This window comes from Scyliorhinus torazame, chromosome 6 (genome assembly GCF_047496885.1).
Source record: "Scyliorhinus torazame isolate Kashiwa2021f chromosome 6, sScyTor2.1, whole genome shotgun sequence".
Taxonomy (NCBI): Eukaryota; Metazoa; Chordata; class Chondrichthyes; order Carcharhiniformes; family Scyliorhinidae; genus Scyliorhinus; species Scyliorhinus torazame.
In genome coordinates this window covers 222,230,613-222,249,000 of record NC_092712.1, presented here as the reverse complement: position 1 = coordinate 222,249,000, position 18,388 = coordinate 222,230,613, and the positions used below count along the sequence as shown (strand labels likewise).

Below are 18,388 nucleotides of genomic sequence, written 5' to 3'. Positions count from 1 at the left end.
TTTGTCCTGTTTCTTGTGTACAGGACACACGTGGGCAACTTTCCACATTGCCGGGTAGATGCCAGTGTTGTAGCTGGGGGTGCGGCAAGTTCTGGAGCACAAGTCTTCAGTACTATTGATGGGATATTGTCAGGGCCCATAGCCTTTGCAGTATCCAATATCTTCAACTGTTTCTTGATATCACGTGAGTGAATCGTATTGGCTGAAGACTGACATCTGTGATGCTGGGGACCTCCGGAGGAGACCATGATGGGTCATCCTCTTGGCACTTCTGACTGAAGATTGTTGCGAATGCCTTAGCCTTGTCTTTTGCACATATGTGCTGGGCTCCTATATCATTGAGGAAGGGATATTTGTGGAGCCTCCTCCTCCAGTGAGTTGTTTAATTGTCCACCATCATTCATGGCTGGATGTGGCAGGACTACAGAGCTTAGATCTGATGCGCTTGTTGTGGAATCGCTTAGCTCTGTCTATTACTTGCTGCTTATGCTATTTGGTGCACAAGTAGTCCTGTGTTATAGCTTCACCAGGGCGACAACGGTAGAGTGGAGGATATGCCGGGCTATGAGGTTGCAGATTTGGTTGAATACAATTCTGCTGCTGCTGATGGCCCATAGTGCCTAGTGGCTGCCCAGTCTTGAGTTGCTAGATCTGCTCGAAGTCTATCCCATTTAGTATGGTGGTAGTGCCACACAACATGAGGGAGGGTATCCTCAATGTGACAACGGGACTTTGTCTCCAAAAGTACTGTGCAGTGGTCACTTCTACCGATACTGTCATGGATAGATGCATCTGCAGCAGATTAGTGAGGATGAGGTCAAGTATATTTTTCCCTCTTGTTGGTTCCCTGATGACCTGCTGCAGTCCCAGTCTAGCAGCTATGTCCTTGAGGGCCCAGCCAGCTCAGTCTGTGGTGGTACTACCAAGCCACTCTTGGTGTTGGGCATTTATGTTCGAGGAAGGTCCCCCCAGTGAGAGCTAATCCACTTTTGGTTACGCAGCCTTCTTTTCAGGACCAGGCGTACTGTGTATTATCCTGTTGAGGTCTGGGGTTTGTTTAAGGGGGAGTCAGTCATTTCTCCTCATATGAATTTCGCACATTTGGCTAGACAGCTAGTTCATGATGCAGAGCAAGACCAGCAGCACAGGTTCAATTCTCATACCAGCTGAGGTTATTCATGATGGCCCACCTTCTCAACCTTGCCCCTCGCCTGAGGTGTGGTGATCCTCAGGTTAAATCGCCACGGGTCAGCTCTCATAAGGAGATAGCAGCCTATGGACATCTGGGCAACTTTACCTTTACCTTTTACTACACACCTCCAAATAGTGAAAGCGAGATTGAAGAACAAATATGTTGGCAAATTTCTCCCTATAAGAGCAATAATAGGAGACTTTAACAATCCCAATATCATCTGGGATGCAAACAGTATAAGGGGCACTGAGGGAGAAAGATTCATGCTGTGTCCAGGAAAATGTTTTCAACCAATTAGTGCCAAACTCAACGAGAGGAGATGCAATTCTAGACCTAGTCTTGGGGAACCAAGAAGGCAAGTGGGTGAAGCGACAGTTGGTGACCATATCGGGTAGAACAGTTCAGGTAGATTTAGTATTACCAAGGAAAGGACCAAGATAAAAGCAGGAATAAAAGTTTTGAACTGCAGAAAGACAAATTTTGCAGGAATGAGAAGGGACTTGGCTGAGGTTGACCGCACAGCATTGCTAGAGGATAAATCGATGGAATACCAGTGCAAAGCGCGAAAAAAGCGAGATCCTACATGTATAAAGTAGACATGCTCCCGTACTGCCAAATCTAGACTCCCCTGGTTGCCTACAGGGGAAGATCAAACAGAAAAAGAAAGCGTACAATAGGCACAAAGAACTAAGCACTGCAGAAAGTCTAGACAAGTGTAGGAAGTGCAGGGATAAAGTAAAAAATAAAATAAGGAAATGAAAGGCAGGCATTTTAGTAGCCATAGAGGTGTCCACACATAGAACGTAGAACATAGAAAATACAGCACAGAACAGGCCCTTCGGCCCACGATGATGTGCCGAACCTTTGTCCTAGATTAATCATAGATTATCATTGAATTTACAGTGCAGAAGGAGGCCATTCGGCATTTGAGTCTGCACCGGCTCCTGGAAAGAGCAACCTACCCAAACTCAACGCCTCCACCCAACACCAAGGGCAATTTTGGACATTAAGGGCAATTTATCATGGCCAATCCAACTAACCTGCACATCTTTGGACTGTGGGAGGAAACCGGAGCACCCGGAGGAAACCCACGCAGACACGGGGAGGACTTGCAGGCTCCGCACAGACAGTGACCCAAGCCGGAATCGAACCTGGGACCCTGGAGCTGTGAAGCAATTGTGCTATCCACAATGCTACCGTGCTGCCCTTAAGAACAAATAAATCTACACTATATCATTTTACCGTAATCCATGTACCTATCCAATAGCTGCTTGAAGGTCCCTAATGTTTCCGACTCAACTACTTCCACAGGCAGTGCGTTCCATGCCCCCAACTCTCTCTGGGTAAAGAACCTACCTCTGATATCCCTCCTACATCTTCCACCTTTCACCTTAAATTTATGTCCCCTTGTAATGGTTTGTTCCACCCGGGGAAAAAGTCTCTGACTGTCTACTCTATCTATTCCCCTGATCATCTTATAAACCTCTGTCAAGTCGCCCCCTCATCCTTCTCCGTTCTAATGAGAAAAGGCCTAGCACCCTCAACCTTTCCTCGTAAGACCTACTCTCCATTCCAGGCAACATCCTGGTAAATCTTCTTTGCACCTTTTCCAAAGCTTCCACATCCTTCCTAAAATGAGGCGACCAGAACTGTACACAGTACTCCAAATGTGGCCTCACCAAAGTTTTGTACAGCTGCATCATCACCTCACGGCTCTTAAATTCAATCCCTCTGTTAATGAACGCGAGCACACCATAGGCCTTCTTCACAGCTCTATCCACTTGAGTGGCAACTTTCAAAGATGTGTGAACATAGACCCCAAGATCTCTCTGCTCCTCCACATTGCCAAGAACTCTACCGTTAACCCTGTATTCCGCATTCATATTTGTCCTACCAAAATGGACAACCTCACACTTTTCAGGGTTAAACTCCATCTGCCACTTCTCAGCCCAGCTCTGCATCCTATCTATGTCTCTTTGCAGCCGACAACAGCCCTCCTTACTATCCACAACTCCACCAATCTTCGTATCGTCTGCAAATTTACTGACCCACCCTACAACTCCCTCATCCAAGTCATTAATGAAAATCGCAAACAGCAGAGGACCCATAACTGATCCCTGCGGTACGCCACTGGTAACTGGGATCCAGGCTGAATATTTGCCATCCACCACCACTCTCTGACTTCTATCGGTTAGCCAGTACGTTATCCAACTGGCCAAATTTCCCACTATCCCATGCCTCCTTACTTTCTGCATAAGCCTACCATGGGGAACCTTATCAAATGCCTTACTAAAATCCATGTACACTACATCCACTGCTTTACCTTCATCCACATGCTTGGTCACCTCCTCAAAGAATTCAATAAGACTTGTAAGGCAAGACCTACCCCTCACAAATCCATGCTGACTATCCCTACTCAAGCAGTGTCTTTCCAGATGCGCAGAAATCCTATCCTTCAGTACCCTTTCCATTACTTTGCCTACCACCGAAGTAAGACTAACTGGCCTGTAATTCCCAGGGTTATCCCTAGTCCCATTTTTGAACAGGGGCACGACATTCGCCACTCTCCAATCCCCTGGTACCACCCCTGTTGACAGTGAGGACGAAAAGATCATTGCCAACGGCTCTGCAATTTCATCTCTTGCTTCCCATAGAATCCTTGGATATATCCCGTCAGGCCCGGGGGACTTGTCTATCCTTAAGTTTTTCAAAATGCCCAACACATCTTCCTTCCTAACAAGTATTTCCTCGAGCTTACCAATCTGTTTCACACTGTCCTCTCCAATAATATCACCCCTCTCATTTGTAAATACAGAAGAAAAGTACTCGTTCAAGACCTCTCCTATCTCTTCAGACTCAATACACAATCTCCCGCTACTGTCCTTGATCGGACCTACCCTCGCTCTAGTCATTCTCATATTTCTCACATATGTGTAAAAGTCCTTGGGGTTTTCCTTGATCCTACCCGCCAAAGATTGTTCATGCCCTCTTTTAGCTCTCCTAATCCCTTTCTTCAGTTCCCTCCTGGCTATCTTGTATCCCTCCAATGCCCTGTCTGAACCTTGTTTCCTCAGCCTTACATAAGTCTCCTTTTTCCTCTTAACAAGACATTCAACCTCTCTTGTCAACCATGGTTCCCTCACTCGATCATCTCTTCCCTGCCTGACAGGGACATACGTATCAAGGACACGTAGTACCTGTTCCTTGAACAAGTTCCACATTTCACTTGTGTCCTTCCCTGACAGCCTATGTTCCCAACTTATGCACTTAAATTCTTGTCTGACAACATCGTATTTACCCTTCCCCCAATTGTAAACCTTGCCCTGTTGCATGTACCTATCCCTCTCCATTACTAAAGTGAAAGTCACAGAATTGTGGTCACTATCTCCAAAATGCTGCCCCACTAACAAACCTGTCACTCGCCCTGGTTCATTACCAAGTACTAAATCCAATATTGCCCCTCCTCTGGTCGGACAATCTACATACTGTGTTAGAAAAGCTTCCTGGACACACTGCACAAACACCACCCCATCCAAACTATTTGATCTAAAGAGTTTCCACTCAATATTTGGGAAGGTAAAGTCACCCATGACTACTACCCTGTGACTTCTGCACCTTTCCAAAATCTGTTTCCCAATCTGATCCTCCACATCTCTGCTACTATTGGGGGGCCTATAGAAAACTCCTCACAAGGTGACTGCTCCTTTCCTATTTCTGAATTCAACCCATACTACCTCATTAGGGTGATACTCCTCGAACTGCCTTTCTGCAGCTGTTATACTATCTCTAATTAACAATGCCACCCACCCCCACCTCTTTTACCACCCTCCCTAATCTTATTGAAACATCTATAACCAGGGACCTCCAACAACCATTTCTGCCCCTCTTCTATCCAAGTTTCCGTGATGGCCACCACATCGTAGTCCCAAGTACCGATCCATGCCTTAAGTTCACCCACCTTATTCCTGATGCTTCTTGCGTTGAAGTATACACACTTCAACCCATCTCTGTGCCTGCAAGTACTCTCCTTTGTCAGTGCTCCCTTCCCCACTGCCTCATTACACGCTTTGGAGTCTGCACATTGTCCCCGTGTCTGCATGGGTTTCCTCCGGGTGCTCTCCGGTTTCCTCCCATAGTCCAAAGACGTGCAGGTTAGGTGGATTGTCCATGATAAATTGCCCTTAGTAACCAAAAAGGATAGGAGGGGTTATTGGGTTACGGGAATAGATCATAGAATTTACAGTGCAGAAGGAGGCCATTCGGTCCATCGAGTCTGCACCGGCTCTTGGAAAGAGCACCCTACCCAAGCCCACACCTCCACCCTATCCCCATAACCTAGTAGCCCCACCCTGAGGTTAGAAACAGGATAGGAGAGGTCACCCTGTTGTGAGTTTTCTATAGGCCTCCTAAAAGTTCCAGAGATGTAGAGGAAAGGATTTCAAAGATAATTCTGGATAGGAGCGAAAGTAACAGGGTAGTTGTCATGGGGGACTTTAACTTTCCAAATATTGACTGGAAACGCTATCGTTTGAGTACTTTAGATGGGTCAGTTTTTGTCCAATGTGTGCAGGGCGGTTTCCTGACACAGTATGCAGATAGGCCAACGAGAGGCGAGGCCGTATTGGATTTGGTACTGGGTAATGAATCAGGTCAGGTGTTAGATTTGGAGGTAGGTGAGGACTTTGGTGATAGTGACCACAATTTGGTTACGTTACTTTAGCGATGGAAAGGGATAGGTATATACCGCAGGGCAAGAGTTACAGCTGGGGGAAAGGCAATTATGATGCAATTAGGCAAGACGTAGGATGCATAGGCTGGGGAAAGAAACTGCAGGGGATGGGCATAATTGAAATGTGGAGCTTGTTCAAGGAACAGCTACTGTGTGTCCTTGATAGGTATGTACCTGTCAGGCAGGGAGGAAGTGGTCGAGCGAGGGAACCGTGGTTTACTAAAGTAGTTGAATCACTTGTCAAGAGGAAGAAGGAGGCTTATGTAAAGATGAGACGTGAAGGTTCAGTTAGGGCGCTTGAGAGTTACAAGTTAGCCAGGAAGGACCTAAAGAGAGAGCTAAGAAGAGCCAGGAGGGGACATGAGAAATCCTTGGCAGGTAGGATCAAGGAAAACCCTATAGCTTTCTATAGGTATGTCAGGAATAAAAGAATGACTAGGGTAAGAGTAGGGCCAGTCAAGGACAGTAGTGGGAAGTTGTGCGTGGAGTCCGAGGAGATAGGAGAGGCGTTAGATGAATATTTTTCATCGGTATTCACACAGGGAAAAGACAATGTTGTCGAGGAGAATACTGAGATACAGACTACTAGACTAGACGGGATTGAGGTTCAGAAGGAGGAGGTGTTAGCAATTCTGGAAAGTGTGAAAATAGATAAGTCCCCTGGGCCAGATGGGATTTATCCTAGTATTCTCTGGGAAGCTAGGGAGGAGATTGCAGAGGCTTTGGCTTTGATCTTTATGTCGTCATTGTCTACAGGAATAGTGCCAGAAGACTGGAGGATAGCAAATGTTGTCCCCTTGTTCAAGAAGGGGAGTAGAGACAACCCCGGTAACTATAGACCAGTGAGCCTTACTTCTGTTGTGGGCAAAGTCTTGGAAAGGATTATAAGAGATAGAATTTATAATCATCTAGAAAGGAATAATTTGATTAGGGATAGTCAACACGGTTTTGTGAAGGGTAGGTCGTGCCTCACAAACCTTACTGAGTTCTTTGAGAAGGTGACCAAACAGGTGGATGAGGGTAAAGCAGTTGATGTGGTGTATATGGATTTCAGTAAAACATTTGATAAGGTTCCCCACGGTAGGCTTCTGAAGAAAATACAGAGGCATGGGATTGAGGGTGATTTAGCGGTTTGGATCAGAAATTGGCTAGCTGTAAGAAGACAGAGGGTGGTGGTTGATGGGAAATGTTCAGCCTGGAGTTCAGTTATTAGTGGTGTACCACAAGGATCTGTTTTGGGGCCACTGATGTTTGTTATTTTTTTTAATGACCTGGAGGAGGGGGCAGAAGGATGGGTGAGTAAATTTGTGGATGACACTAAAGTCGGTGGAGTTGTGGACAGTGCGGAAGAATGTTGCAGGTTACAGAGGGACACAGATAAGCTGCAGAGCTGGGCTGAGAAGTGGCAAATGTGTTTAATGCAGAAAAGTGTGAGGTGATTCATTTTGGAAGGAGTAACAGGAATACAGAGTACTGGGCTAATGGTAAGATTCTTGGTTGTGTGGATGAGCAAAGAGATCACGGTGTCCATGTACATAGATCCCTGAAAGTTGCCACCCAGGTTGAGAGGGTTGTTAAGAAGGCGTACGGTGTGTTAGCTTTTATTGGTAGAGGGATTGAGTTTCAGAGCCATGAGGTCATGTTGCAGCTGTACAAAACTCTGGTGCGGCCGCATTTGGAGTATTGCGTGCAGTTCTGGTCGCCGCATTCTAGGAAGGATGTGGAAGCATTGGAAAGGGTGCAGAAGAGATTTACCAGGATGTTGCCTGGTATGGAGGGAAGATTTTCTGAGGAAAGGCTGAGGGGCTTGAGGCTGTTTTCATTAGGGAGAAGAAGGTTAAGAGGTTACTTAATAGAGGCATACAAGATGATCAGAGGATTAGATAGGATGGACAGTGAGAGCCTTTTTTCTCGGATGGTGATGGCTAGCAAGAGGGGCCATAGCTTTAAATTGAGGGGAGATAGATATAGATGTCAGAGGTAGGTTCTTTACTCAGAGAGTAGCAGGGGAGTGGAATGCCCTGCCTGCAACAGTAGTGGACTCGCCAACATTAAGGGCATTTAATTGGTCATTGGATAAACATATGGATGATAATGGAACAGTGTAGATGGGTTTAGATTGGTTTCACAGGTCGGCGCAACATCGAGGGCCGACTGGCCTGTACTGCGCTGTAATATTCTATGACACAAAGGGCAATTTTGGACACTAAGGGCAATTTAGCATGGCCAATCCACCTAACCTGCACATCTTTGGACTGTGGGAGGAAACCGGAGCACCCGGAGGAAATTCACGCACACATGGGGAGACCGTGCTGACTCTGCACAGACAGTGACACAAGCTGGGAATCGAACCTGGGACCTTGGAGCTGTGAAGCAATTGTGCTGACCACTATGCTACCGTGCTGCCCAATCGGGTGGATGTGAAGGCTTAAGTGGGTCGCTGCAGACTCGATGGGCCGAATGGCCTCCTTCTGCACTGTATGTTCTATGTTCTTGGTCCTGTGCCTGAACCTGGTATAAAACTGGTCCTGTCTGTCGAGTTATCGTTCCTGGAACCCATTTGGTGCTGTCACCGAAGTTCCTACTGTAGACTGTGTTACCTGGTGAGAATTGTTTGGTCCGCATACACCTGTCTAGGCAATGCCCTTGCAGCTCTTGACTGTGGCGTTACTTCCCGCCAATATCTGGCAATGCATGGTTGAGGCCGGTCCAAAGTCTCCGGCCTATTAAAAGTTCTGCCGGCGCTATGCTGGTCATGGCATGTAGGGTGGTACGGTAACAGAATACAAATCTGGCCAGGCGCGTGTCAAGGGATTCTGAGCCCCTCTCAAAGGTTTGCAGGGCCTTACGGATATGTTGTACCCCGTTTGTCTTCATAAATCCCCCAAACGCTTGCTAGTAAATGATGTGCCGTTGTCGGTGACCAAAACCTCTGGGATACTGTGCGTACGAAACGAGAGTCATAGTTTCTCAATCGTTGCCTTCAAAATAGTGGACAACATCCTCTGGACCTCTAACCACATTGAGCATCAACAATAAGCAGAAACATGGAGCCCTGAAAGGGACCAGCAAAATCTGCATGAAGCCGCACCCAAGGGTACCTGGCCACTACCATGGGTGGGGGTTTCTGCAGTTCCGGGCAAACACTGAATTACTGGGCCAGTCGCTCAATCTCCCCATCCAGGCCCAGCCACTAGACATAGCTGCGGGCGAGCATTTTCATTTTCGATACGCTGGGGTGCCAGTTATGTAGATCTCTTAGTATAAGGTTCTGACCCTTGTGTGGGACCATCCCGTGGGTTCCCTACAGAAGTATTCTGTCTTCCATGCTGAACTCTGCTATTTTGGCCTTATACATAGTGGCATTATCGCTGGACTAGTAATCCAGATACCCAGAAACATTCTCTAGGGCCTGGGTTCAAATCCCACCATGGCAGATTTCATTAAAAATCTGGAATTGGGGGCCGAATTCTCCCACGCCCCACCGGGTTGGAGAATCGGCACGGCGCGAATTGCGCCACGTCGCCCCGACGCTGGGACGTGATTCTCCGCTCTCGCCGGCGTGGTCGGCGCTGCGCCGGTCAGGGTATGTGCACAGACTCTTCCGGCTCGGGCTGGCTCGCCGATTCTCCGGCCCTGATGGGCCAAGCAGCCTTCACAAAAAATCTGAGCCCCGCCAGCGTCGTTCTAACATCCTCTGTGCTGGTGGGACCTCAACGTTGAAGGGTCCGGGGGTGGCCTGTGGTGGGGGGGGGGGGGCAGTGCCAACTAGCACATGCGCGGACCCCGCAGCGCCGGGTTCATGTCGGGCCGGCACTTGGAGCAGCATGGGCTGCTCCAGTGCGGTGCTAGCCCCCTGTGGGTCGGAGAATGGGGTCCCGGAACGGGCGCCGACGCCGGAGTAAAACACTCTCGTTTTTACGCCGCTGTCGGCACTTAGCCGCACGATGGGAGAATCCCGCCCTAGAAGTTTAAACGCGACCATGAAACCATTGTCAATTGTCTTAAAAACCCATCTGGTTCACTAATGTCCTTTAGGAAAGGAAATCTGTCGCCCTTACCTTGTCTGGCCTACATGTGACTCCAGATCCACAGCAATGTGGTTGACACTTAAAATGCCCTCAGGGATGGACAGTAAATGCTGGCCCAACTAGCGATGCCCACATCCCATGAACAAATTTTAAAACAAGTTTCCGATGTTGACTCCTGTATAACACTATGTGGCAGACTTTGGACAATGAAGGATCTGTTTGTATCCACTCACCTATTTAGGCCATCGTGACAGGCAAATCATCCATGAAATTCAATGTGGCTACAACTTCATCGGCTCTAGGGGGAGTCGGTGATCTTGTTGGCAGCGGAAGTCTGCTCAACGCACCTGGGTGAAGGGCCTGGGCTAGAAACGTGTGGCTACGAGGAAAGATTGAAAAGGTTGGGGTTACTTTCCTTGGAACAAAGAAGGATGACCTAATTGAGGTGTACAAAAGTATGAGGGGAAGAGATAGAGTGGACAGGATAAAGTTGTTTCCCTTGGCAGAGAATTATAGAACCAGGGGACATAGATTCAAGATAAGTGGCAGAAGGTGCAGAGGGGACACGAGGAAGAATGTTTTTACACAGAGGATAGTGAGTGTCTGGAATTTGCTTCCCGAGTTTGTGGTGGAGGCAGAGACTTTAAACTCTTTTAAAAAGTACCCGGGTCTGGATCCTAAGTGGTGTAAGCTACAGGGCTATGGGCCGAGTGCAGGAAGGTGGGCTTAGAAAGGGTACCTGGGTGTCCTTGGGCTGGCATGGACAAGATGGGCTGAATTGGCCTCCTTATGTGCTGTAACATTTCCATGATTCTCTCTTCGTATTGGTGCCTGTCAGGGCTGACTATGGTGGTGTTGGATAATGGGCCTGGTGTCATTTACACTCGGATAGCTAAGCTAATCTTTAATGTCACAAGTAGGCTTACATTAATACTGCAATGAAGTTACTGTGAAAATCCCCAAGTCGCCACATTCCAGCGCCTGTTCGGGTACAGAGGGTGAATTCAGAATTCTCAGCTGGTACAGGAATAGAACCCGCACTGCTGACCTTGTTCTGCATCACAAACCAGCTGTCTAGCCCACTGAGTTAAAGGGACCTGCTTTAGCTTTCAGGTAGCCTAATCCTTTCTTCTTTTGAGTGGTCGTGGTGGTGGGGTGGGGGGGTAGTGGGGGGTTGCTCTGACGTCCTCCCATTATGCATTCTTGGCACTCCTGGAGCTGCTGGCTAAATCAGATTGGCTAGCAGCTTCTGGGGGTGGGTCTTCCTGCCAGTGAGGGGTAGAAGTCCCACTGTCGTCAGTTTAACCCGGCCTGCAGCATATTATGGCTGCGAGGTGGGGTTGACATGGAACAAGTGGGCATAATGCTGACTTTGCTTCGGGTGGGCTGGCTGTGGGGTATGTGGGGGAGAATGAGAGGGGTGGTGGTGATGGTGGAGAGACTTGCAAGTCCCCCATCCACCATAATAGGCAGCTCTGGATTCCCAGGACATCCACCCAGTATTAATAAACATGGTGTGTGCTCGGAAATGAGATTGGAGATGCTGATCTTCCCATAATCTTACAGCTTTAGTCTTTCTCAATGGTAAACGTCAGAGAGGTGCAAGGTGCTTTCAAAGTAACTTAGATGAGCTGCTGCAGTGCACCCAATAAATAATGCAGCTGCCATGCACTGGGGTGAGGGTCCTAAGTGTCTTCAGGAGAAGTCTATTTTTGTGTGAAAATTAAAACATTATCCTTTTAAAATTTACTTGGCAGCACTCCTAACATCTCCAGGTGATTCCTCAGTGCTATCTCATATCTAAATCTATCCTCAAAACACCTCACAAGGTCATATTTTCTTTGGTAAACCAGTTGGTCTAATCAACATCTGGAATAATTTCTCCCATTTAGGAAAGTATTGAAGGATTTGAATGTTGCATGTTTTTCTTGCAGGTGTCTGGCAAACCACTTTTGCTTTTTTTTTCATGAAGGCTGCTGCAACTTTTGCTGAAATTGTCGTATTGACTGCATGTAGTCTTATAAAAGGGAGAATGGTATCTGATGTCTAGCTGTTCTCCCTCCATATAACACTGAACCCCCTTCTTTAATGTGCCGCCATAGTGTACTGTGCTGCTGCCAGTAATTAAAGCTTTGCTTGAATGCCACAGCACTGAAATATCTCTGAATTGCTGCGGAAAATGCAACACAAATCAAACATATTGGAGACATGGGATTGTAATTTAAAACACTTCAGTTTCTCTTACTTTTGTGTCTGATTATTGCCGTGGGCCACTATTTATTTCACCCACAATTCCCCCCCCCCCCCATGCTTGCAAGATGCTTTGGATCATAGTAAATCATAATCCCATTGTGACATTATTTGTCTGCGTTTTCAGTGCATTATGAATGACTAAAGTCTTTCACATTCACTTTCCACTATTTCCCTCCTCCAACCTCCCACTCCACAAACTGTTCTGCATATAGGCAGCTAACACAAATGAATATGCATTTTTCACACTCCAGAGCAAAGATTTCTTTCTGCACAGAATGCTGGATGATCTGGAGAGAACTCGGCTTTGAAGCCTGTGAGCTGCACGCTGGTCTCCTCGCCTCAGCCAGCACTCTGTGCACAGAATGGAAAATCCCACACACGGGATTTACTTGTTCCAAAACTGACTCCAGTAACCCGAAAATGAAACTTCTTCGATCAAATCCAAACATTCATACTGCTTGCAGTTGGCTGTAGGAATTCAAAATGGAATGAGAAGTGATGTCAAAACATGTGGCTGCCCCTGAGGTTGGTGTGGTTCAGAGTTGTTTGGCCGTTGTCCTATTTGGCAGAGCTGTGTTCCAAGCACAGCTTCGGTCAGTTCTCTCAAGCTCCAAAGGTGAAATGTCTCTGTGGGAGGATTACAGTGTCATGTTCCTTTGTTGAACAGGTGGTGAAGTTTTCAAAGACCTTTGAGCTGATGTCTCCACTGTGTTGTGTGGACAATGAAATCAGGTGAGGGACATAATTGATTTTATGCTTCCAAATTGTTTTTCTATTATAGCTTCCTTACACAATGTGAGAAACTTGCTAGGATAAAATGCTTCGTTATTTACCAGAAGTTTAAATTTGGATAGGATCTCCAAAATACACAACCTAATTTTGGCATTGGCACTGAAAATAATTAAAAATACTTTTGTCAACATGAATAATTTATTTAATGAGTGCCTGCCAGTGGATCACTCTTTACAATTGGATTGTTTATCGGCATGCAGAATATTGTAACTTATTATTTCATTGCTAAAGAAATTTGAAATTTATTAAATTAACTAACCAGACAATTTTTGCAGTTAGTACCAATCTTAGGAGGAGCAGGAGGATTTCCTCTAAGCACTATTTATAGCAAAATGGTAAATAAATTTAGAAAGAAAAACTATGAGTGTTTGTATCTTTGGCAGAAGATGGATGGAAGATCTGGAGCAAAGGTGTTAAACATTTGAAAGTGGTGTCAAGAAACCAGCACAATACTGCAGAAATTCGGGGCAGACATGTTCATCACTAAGATACAAATATCATTCGGGGTTGTCTGTGGCTCTGATTCACACCTTAGAACAGAACCAAATTAAGCCGCAATCATTTGTAGTGACATTGGACATGATCTTAGGTCAGATGTTCAACTTATCTGCGGCAGCAATTTGTGAAGTTTCAAGAAGAATTAATATTTTAATTTTAAATGCTCCTGAATGATGTGCCATTTCTCCTTACTTTTGATTTTAGATTTCTTGTAACTTTTTTGCTAATAGACCATCAAGATGGCACATAATGAGGACTGCACAGTAATGTGGTATTAACAACCACATTAGTGGATAACAGACCCTGTGGCCAGTGGGCGGGACCCATCGCGCAGGATGGAAAATTCGGAGGGGGAGCCAAACATCCATTGATTTTGGGTGGGAATTTCCAGACCCACTACGTGCAAGATCAGAAAATCCTGGCTTTTGACAAAACTGACTGCTAGCTTAGGTCTTTTTATGTGGTGTGGTGGAACCATTCCCGCTAAATAATGGCAATAAATGAATAAATCCCTAACCCCTCTTCAAAATAATGGAAATTTCTTAAATTGGGAATAATTACAGATAAAATTAGAAGCCAAAAGTCTTCAAGTAAGAAAGCATGAAGCTTTTAACTAAAGGAACTATGTTTTTGATTTTTGAGGAGGGGGATGGCGCTCAGAAACATAGCAGACTAGTCAGCACACATGGAGAGTAAAGACTGGTTGATGCACAGCCTCGTTCTTATTCGCTTCTTTTCCTCCATTGTTGATTGTTTTTCCAGAGCTTTCTGGTTTGATTTCAGATTTCCAACTGTTATGTTTTAATTTGTTTTTTATTAACTTCATTTTACTATTGATGAGTGCTCAAATGGGAGCGTTTTCTGCTTTAGTACCATATTTACTTGCTGAGAAATCACAGACTGGAGGTGCACTGTTTCCAGATATATGCTCCTGGCATGTGCCAAGAAGCTGGAACTGGAAAACCTTCAGTAACATTTGTGTTCAAATACCTAACCGTGGTTACAAAGTGAGGGCAAAGATTAAGAGACATAACTTCCTCAGAGTGGCAATCAGCATCGGTTTGCCACTCTGTACCCACTTACCTGCACCAAATTTCTACGCTGTCTGTCCTGCTCAACTGGACAAGGGGGACTGTGAGACATGGGGTGGATGGAAAGGTTGGACATGGGGGTTAGGGGGTCAGACATTGGGGGTTGGGGGTGATCTTGAACATTTGGGGGGAATTGAGGGGTCTGACATGGGGGGGGGGGGATAGGGAGTCGGACATTTTGGGGGTTGGGAGGGGTCAGACATTGGTGTCCGACCAATGGGGGGAAATCCCGTGCAGGTGGGGGTTGCATGTAAAGAATACAGGGCAGGACGGTGGCACAGTGGTTAGAACTGGGACTACGGCGCTGAGGACCCGGGTTCGAATCCCGGCCGTGGGTCACTGTCCGTGTGGAGTTTGCACATTCTCCCCGTGTCTGCGTGGGTTTTACTCCCACAGCCCAAAGATGTGCAGATTAGGTGGATTGGCCACGGTAAATTGCCCCTTAATTGGAAAAAAATAATTGGGTACTCTAAATTTTAAAAAAATAAGTGAAGAATACCATGGAAGGATGCTTGTCGGGGAGAGAGGGAGGGTTCCTTATGGAGTCGTGGGTTTGCGGGAAGTCCCATGTGAGGATCGATCTGGTTCCTTTAAACTAGTTATCCTGAAGTTAGAAGAGGTTTTATTTCTTCTAAAATTTTCAAAGTACCTATTAGTATAACACTGGCAGAGCCATCCAAAGTAAGTGATTTAAATCACTTTGTCAGATGGTTCCTAGCACACTTAATTGTCCAGGGGAAGTTGGTGCTTCTGAACAATTGTGGTGCAGATGTTTACCTGGGAACTTCCAAGTGGGATTCCCCAGCCCATCTTTGAGGTACCCCCAAAAATCCAACCCTGGGGAGCTCGGAAGTTATGGGCTTCAAAGTATTTTTTTAAAGTTTGTGGGCTCAGTATGAATCTCAAGATGTGCTCTGCCAAGTTATTTCACCAAATTGAATAGTAAGTTTTGCATAGATCACCTACAGTTTTCTTTCAATTCCAGATTTTTTGAGAGATTACAATCAGTATTGCAAATCCAAATAGGATATGTGGACTTTAAAGTTGTGGGTGATTTCAAGATATGTAATGATTACCAGTGAGAGTATTTTTAAAATCTAGGTGAAATTCTAATTTCAATATTGATTTAATCCTTGTCAAAGCCAGCATTGAGAAATTATCCTGTTCTGATTGGTTGATAAATAACAGCATTGCGGAGCTGGTTGCATCAACAGGCCTGCCAGTGAATATCAGTGACGCCTATCAGGATCCTCGCTTTGATACTGAGGTAAGGACATTAAGAAGCAGGTGAAACATATGTTTGTTCAAACAGTACTAAATCATTACATAAACCCAGACCTGTTTCGCATTCTAATTTTCATTGCTTTCAATCCCATCAAGTCCTTACTTCTTTAATTTACTCTCTCCCCTACCCTGAAACATTTGACATTTTTACAGTCAGATATGTTCAAAATGATCAGCGATCATTTGATATCAAATGTTCTAATTTGTAATAGGTTTTTCATGCTGTCAGCAGTGTTTTACCCTCTTTGACATCAAATGTGATCAAAGGCAAAAGGCACTTCATCGAATGTGCTCAAAGCTATCAAATACGTACAAAGGTGGAAAATACAAGGAAATTAATTATTTAAATAGAACCATAGAAATTTTATGGTACAGAAGAGGCCATTCAGTCCATCATGTCTGCACCTGCCAAGAAAGAGAAAAAGAAGTAATAGCTCAATCCTTTTAATCCTACTTTCCAGCAGCTGCTCCATAGTAGTCCTGGTTACTGCACTTCAGATGTAGTTGAGCATTTCTGCCTCAACCACCAATTCAGGCAGTGAATTCCAGATGCCCACCACCCTCTTGGTGAAAAGATTTTCCTCATGTCCCTTCTAATCATTCTACCAATCACCTTAAATCCATGCCCTTTGGTAATTGCTACCTCAGTTAGAGGAAACGGGTCCTCCTGTCTACCCTATCTAGGCCCCTCAATTGGTTACCCTTCAACCTCCTCTGTTCTAAGAGAAACAACCGTAGTCTATCCTCTTTCCTCATAGCTGCAGTTTTCAAGCCTTGGCAATATTCTTGTAAATGTCCTCTAGAGCAATTATGTCCTTCCTGTAATGTGGTGACCAGAACTGCATACAAACGTCCAACTGTGACTTAACCAGCATTTTATACAGTTCCAGCACTGCATCTCAGCTTTTGTATTCAATGCTGTACCTCATCCAATAAAGAAAAACAGTCCATATGCTTTCTTGACCACCTTGACCACCGGTCCTGCTACCTTCAGATACCTGTGGACATTTCCATTTCCTCAACCCCTCTCAGTATTCTACCATTTATTGAGTATTCCCTTATTTTGTTTGCCTTCCCCAAATGCATTACGTCACATTTTTCCAGATTGAATTCCATTTACCCCTTTTCCACCCGCTCAATCATCCATGTCTCTCTCTTGAGACACTATCAACTACACAGCCAATTTTTGTGTGATCTGCAAATTTCCAAATCATGTCTCCCCACATTTAAGTCCAAATCATTAATATAGCAAGTGCGCCTGTCAACCACCATCGGAAACGGTTTTCCATTTTCAAAATATCCATCGACCATTACCCTTTATTTCTTGTTGCTGAGCCAACTTTGGACACAACCTGCCTGTCACCTTCCCCTCTATCCCATGGGCTTTTACATTTCTGACCAGCGGGCGACATGGGACCATGTCAAATGCCTTGTGAAATCTATGTAGGAACACCCACTGCATTACCCTCACCAATCCTCCCTGTTACTTCCTCAAAAAATTCTATGAAGTTAGTAAGACAAAATCTTCCTCTAACAGAAACCTTGCTGACTATTCCTGATCAATCTGTATCTTTCTCAGTGTCAGTTTATCCTGTCTCTCAGAATCGATTCCAATAATTTTTTCACCACCAAAGTCAGACAGACCGGCCTATGATTTCTGGCCTATCCCTCACACCCATTATAAATAATGGTACAATGTTCACAGATTTCCAATCCTCTAGGACCTCGCCTGTATCTAGTGAGAATTGGATCCTTAGATTATCTGTTACTTCCATCCTGGCTTCCTTCAACTGCCTTGGGTACAATCCATCTGGCCCTGGTTATCTAGCGATCTTCAAGTATTCCAGTCCTTCAGTACTTCCTGTTCCGTAGAATTCCATAGAAACCCACAGTGCAGAAGGAGGCCTTTAGGCCCACCAACTCTGCACCAAACCTCTGAAAGAGCACCCTGCCCAGGCCCAATCCTCGCCGTATCCCCATAACACCACCTAACCACGTCTTTGGCCACTAAGGGGCAATTTTAGCATAGCCAATCCACCTAATCTGCACATCTTTGGACTGTGGGAGGAAACCAGAGCACAAGGAGGAAATTTACGCAGACACAGGGCGAATGTGCAAACTCCACACAGGTAGGCACCCAAGGCCGAAATTGAACCTGGGTCCCTCGCATTATGAGGCAACAGCGCTAAGCACTGTGCCACCGTGTCGCCCTATCATCATGCTAATTTTATTTAACACATCGCTTCTTTAGTTATATCTGCATCATCCCTCTCCTGAGTGACGACGGAGACAAAGTACTCATTGAGAATCCAGCCCACATCTTCTGCACCAACTGATAGGCCCTCTATCGTTTCCTGAGTTATTCTCTCACTCTTAATGTACTGGTAAAACATCTTTGGATTTTCTTTGATTTTACCTGCCAATATTTTTCCGTAATCTCCGTAATCAGTGCCAGGCCGGCACTGCCAAGATGTCTAGGTGGCACCAGGAGTACCAGGATACTACGCTGGCCAGAGGG

At 45.6% G+C, this 18,388-nt stretch overlaps 1 protein-coding gene across 5 annotated transcripts in view; it reads left to right on the top strand.

Annotated features, from left to right (window-relative positions):
• The window catches only part of pde11al (phosphodiesterase 11a, like), a 476,822-nt gene that overhangs the window by 213,929 nt on the left and 244,505 nt on the right, over positions 1-18,388 (top strand). For 3 of the 5 annotated variants that reach the window (XM_072509449.1, XM_072509447.1, XM_072509450.1), the window contains 2 exons: positions 12,873-12,937; positions 15,733-15,853. In XM_072509449.1, coding sequence (XP_072365550.1) covers positions 12,873-12,937; positions 15,733-15,853 — 186 coding nt within the window. Of the gene's footprint in view, positions 1-12,872; positions 12,938-15,728; positions 15,854-18,388 lie in introns of all 5 variants that reach the window. The other 2 variants (XM_072509448.1, XM_072509451.1) reach the window with 2 other exon arrangements.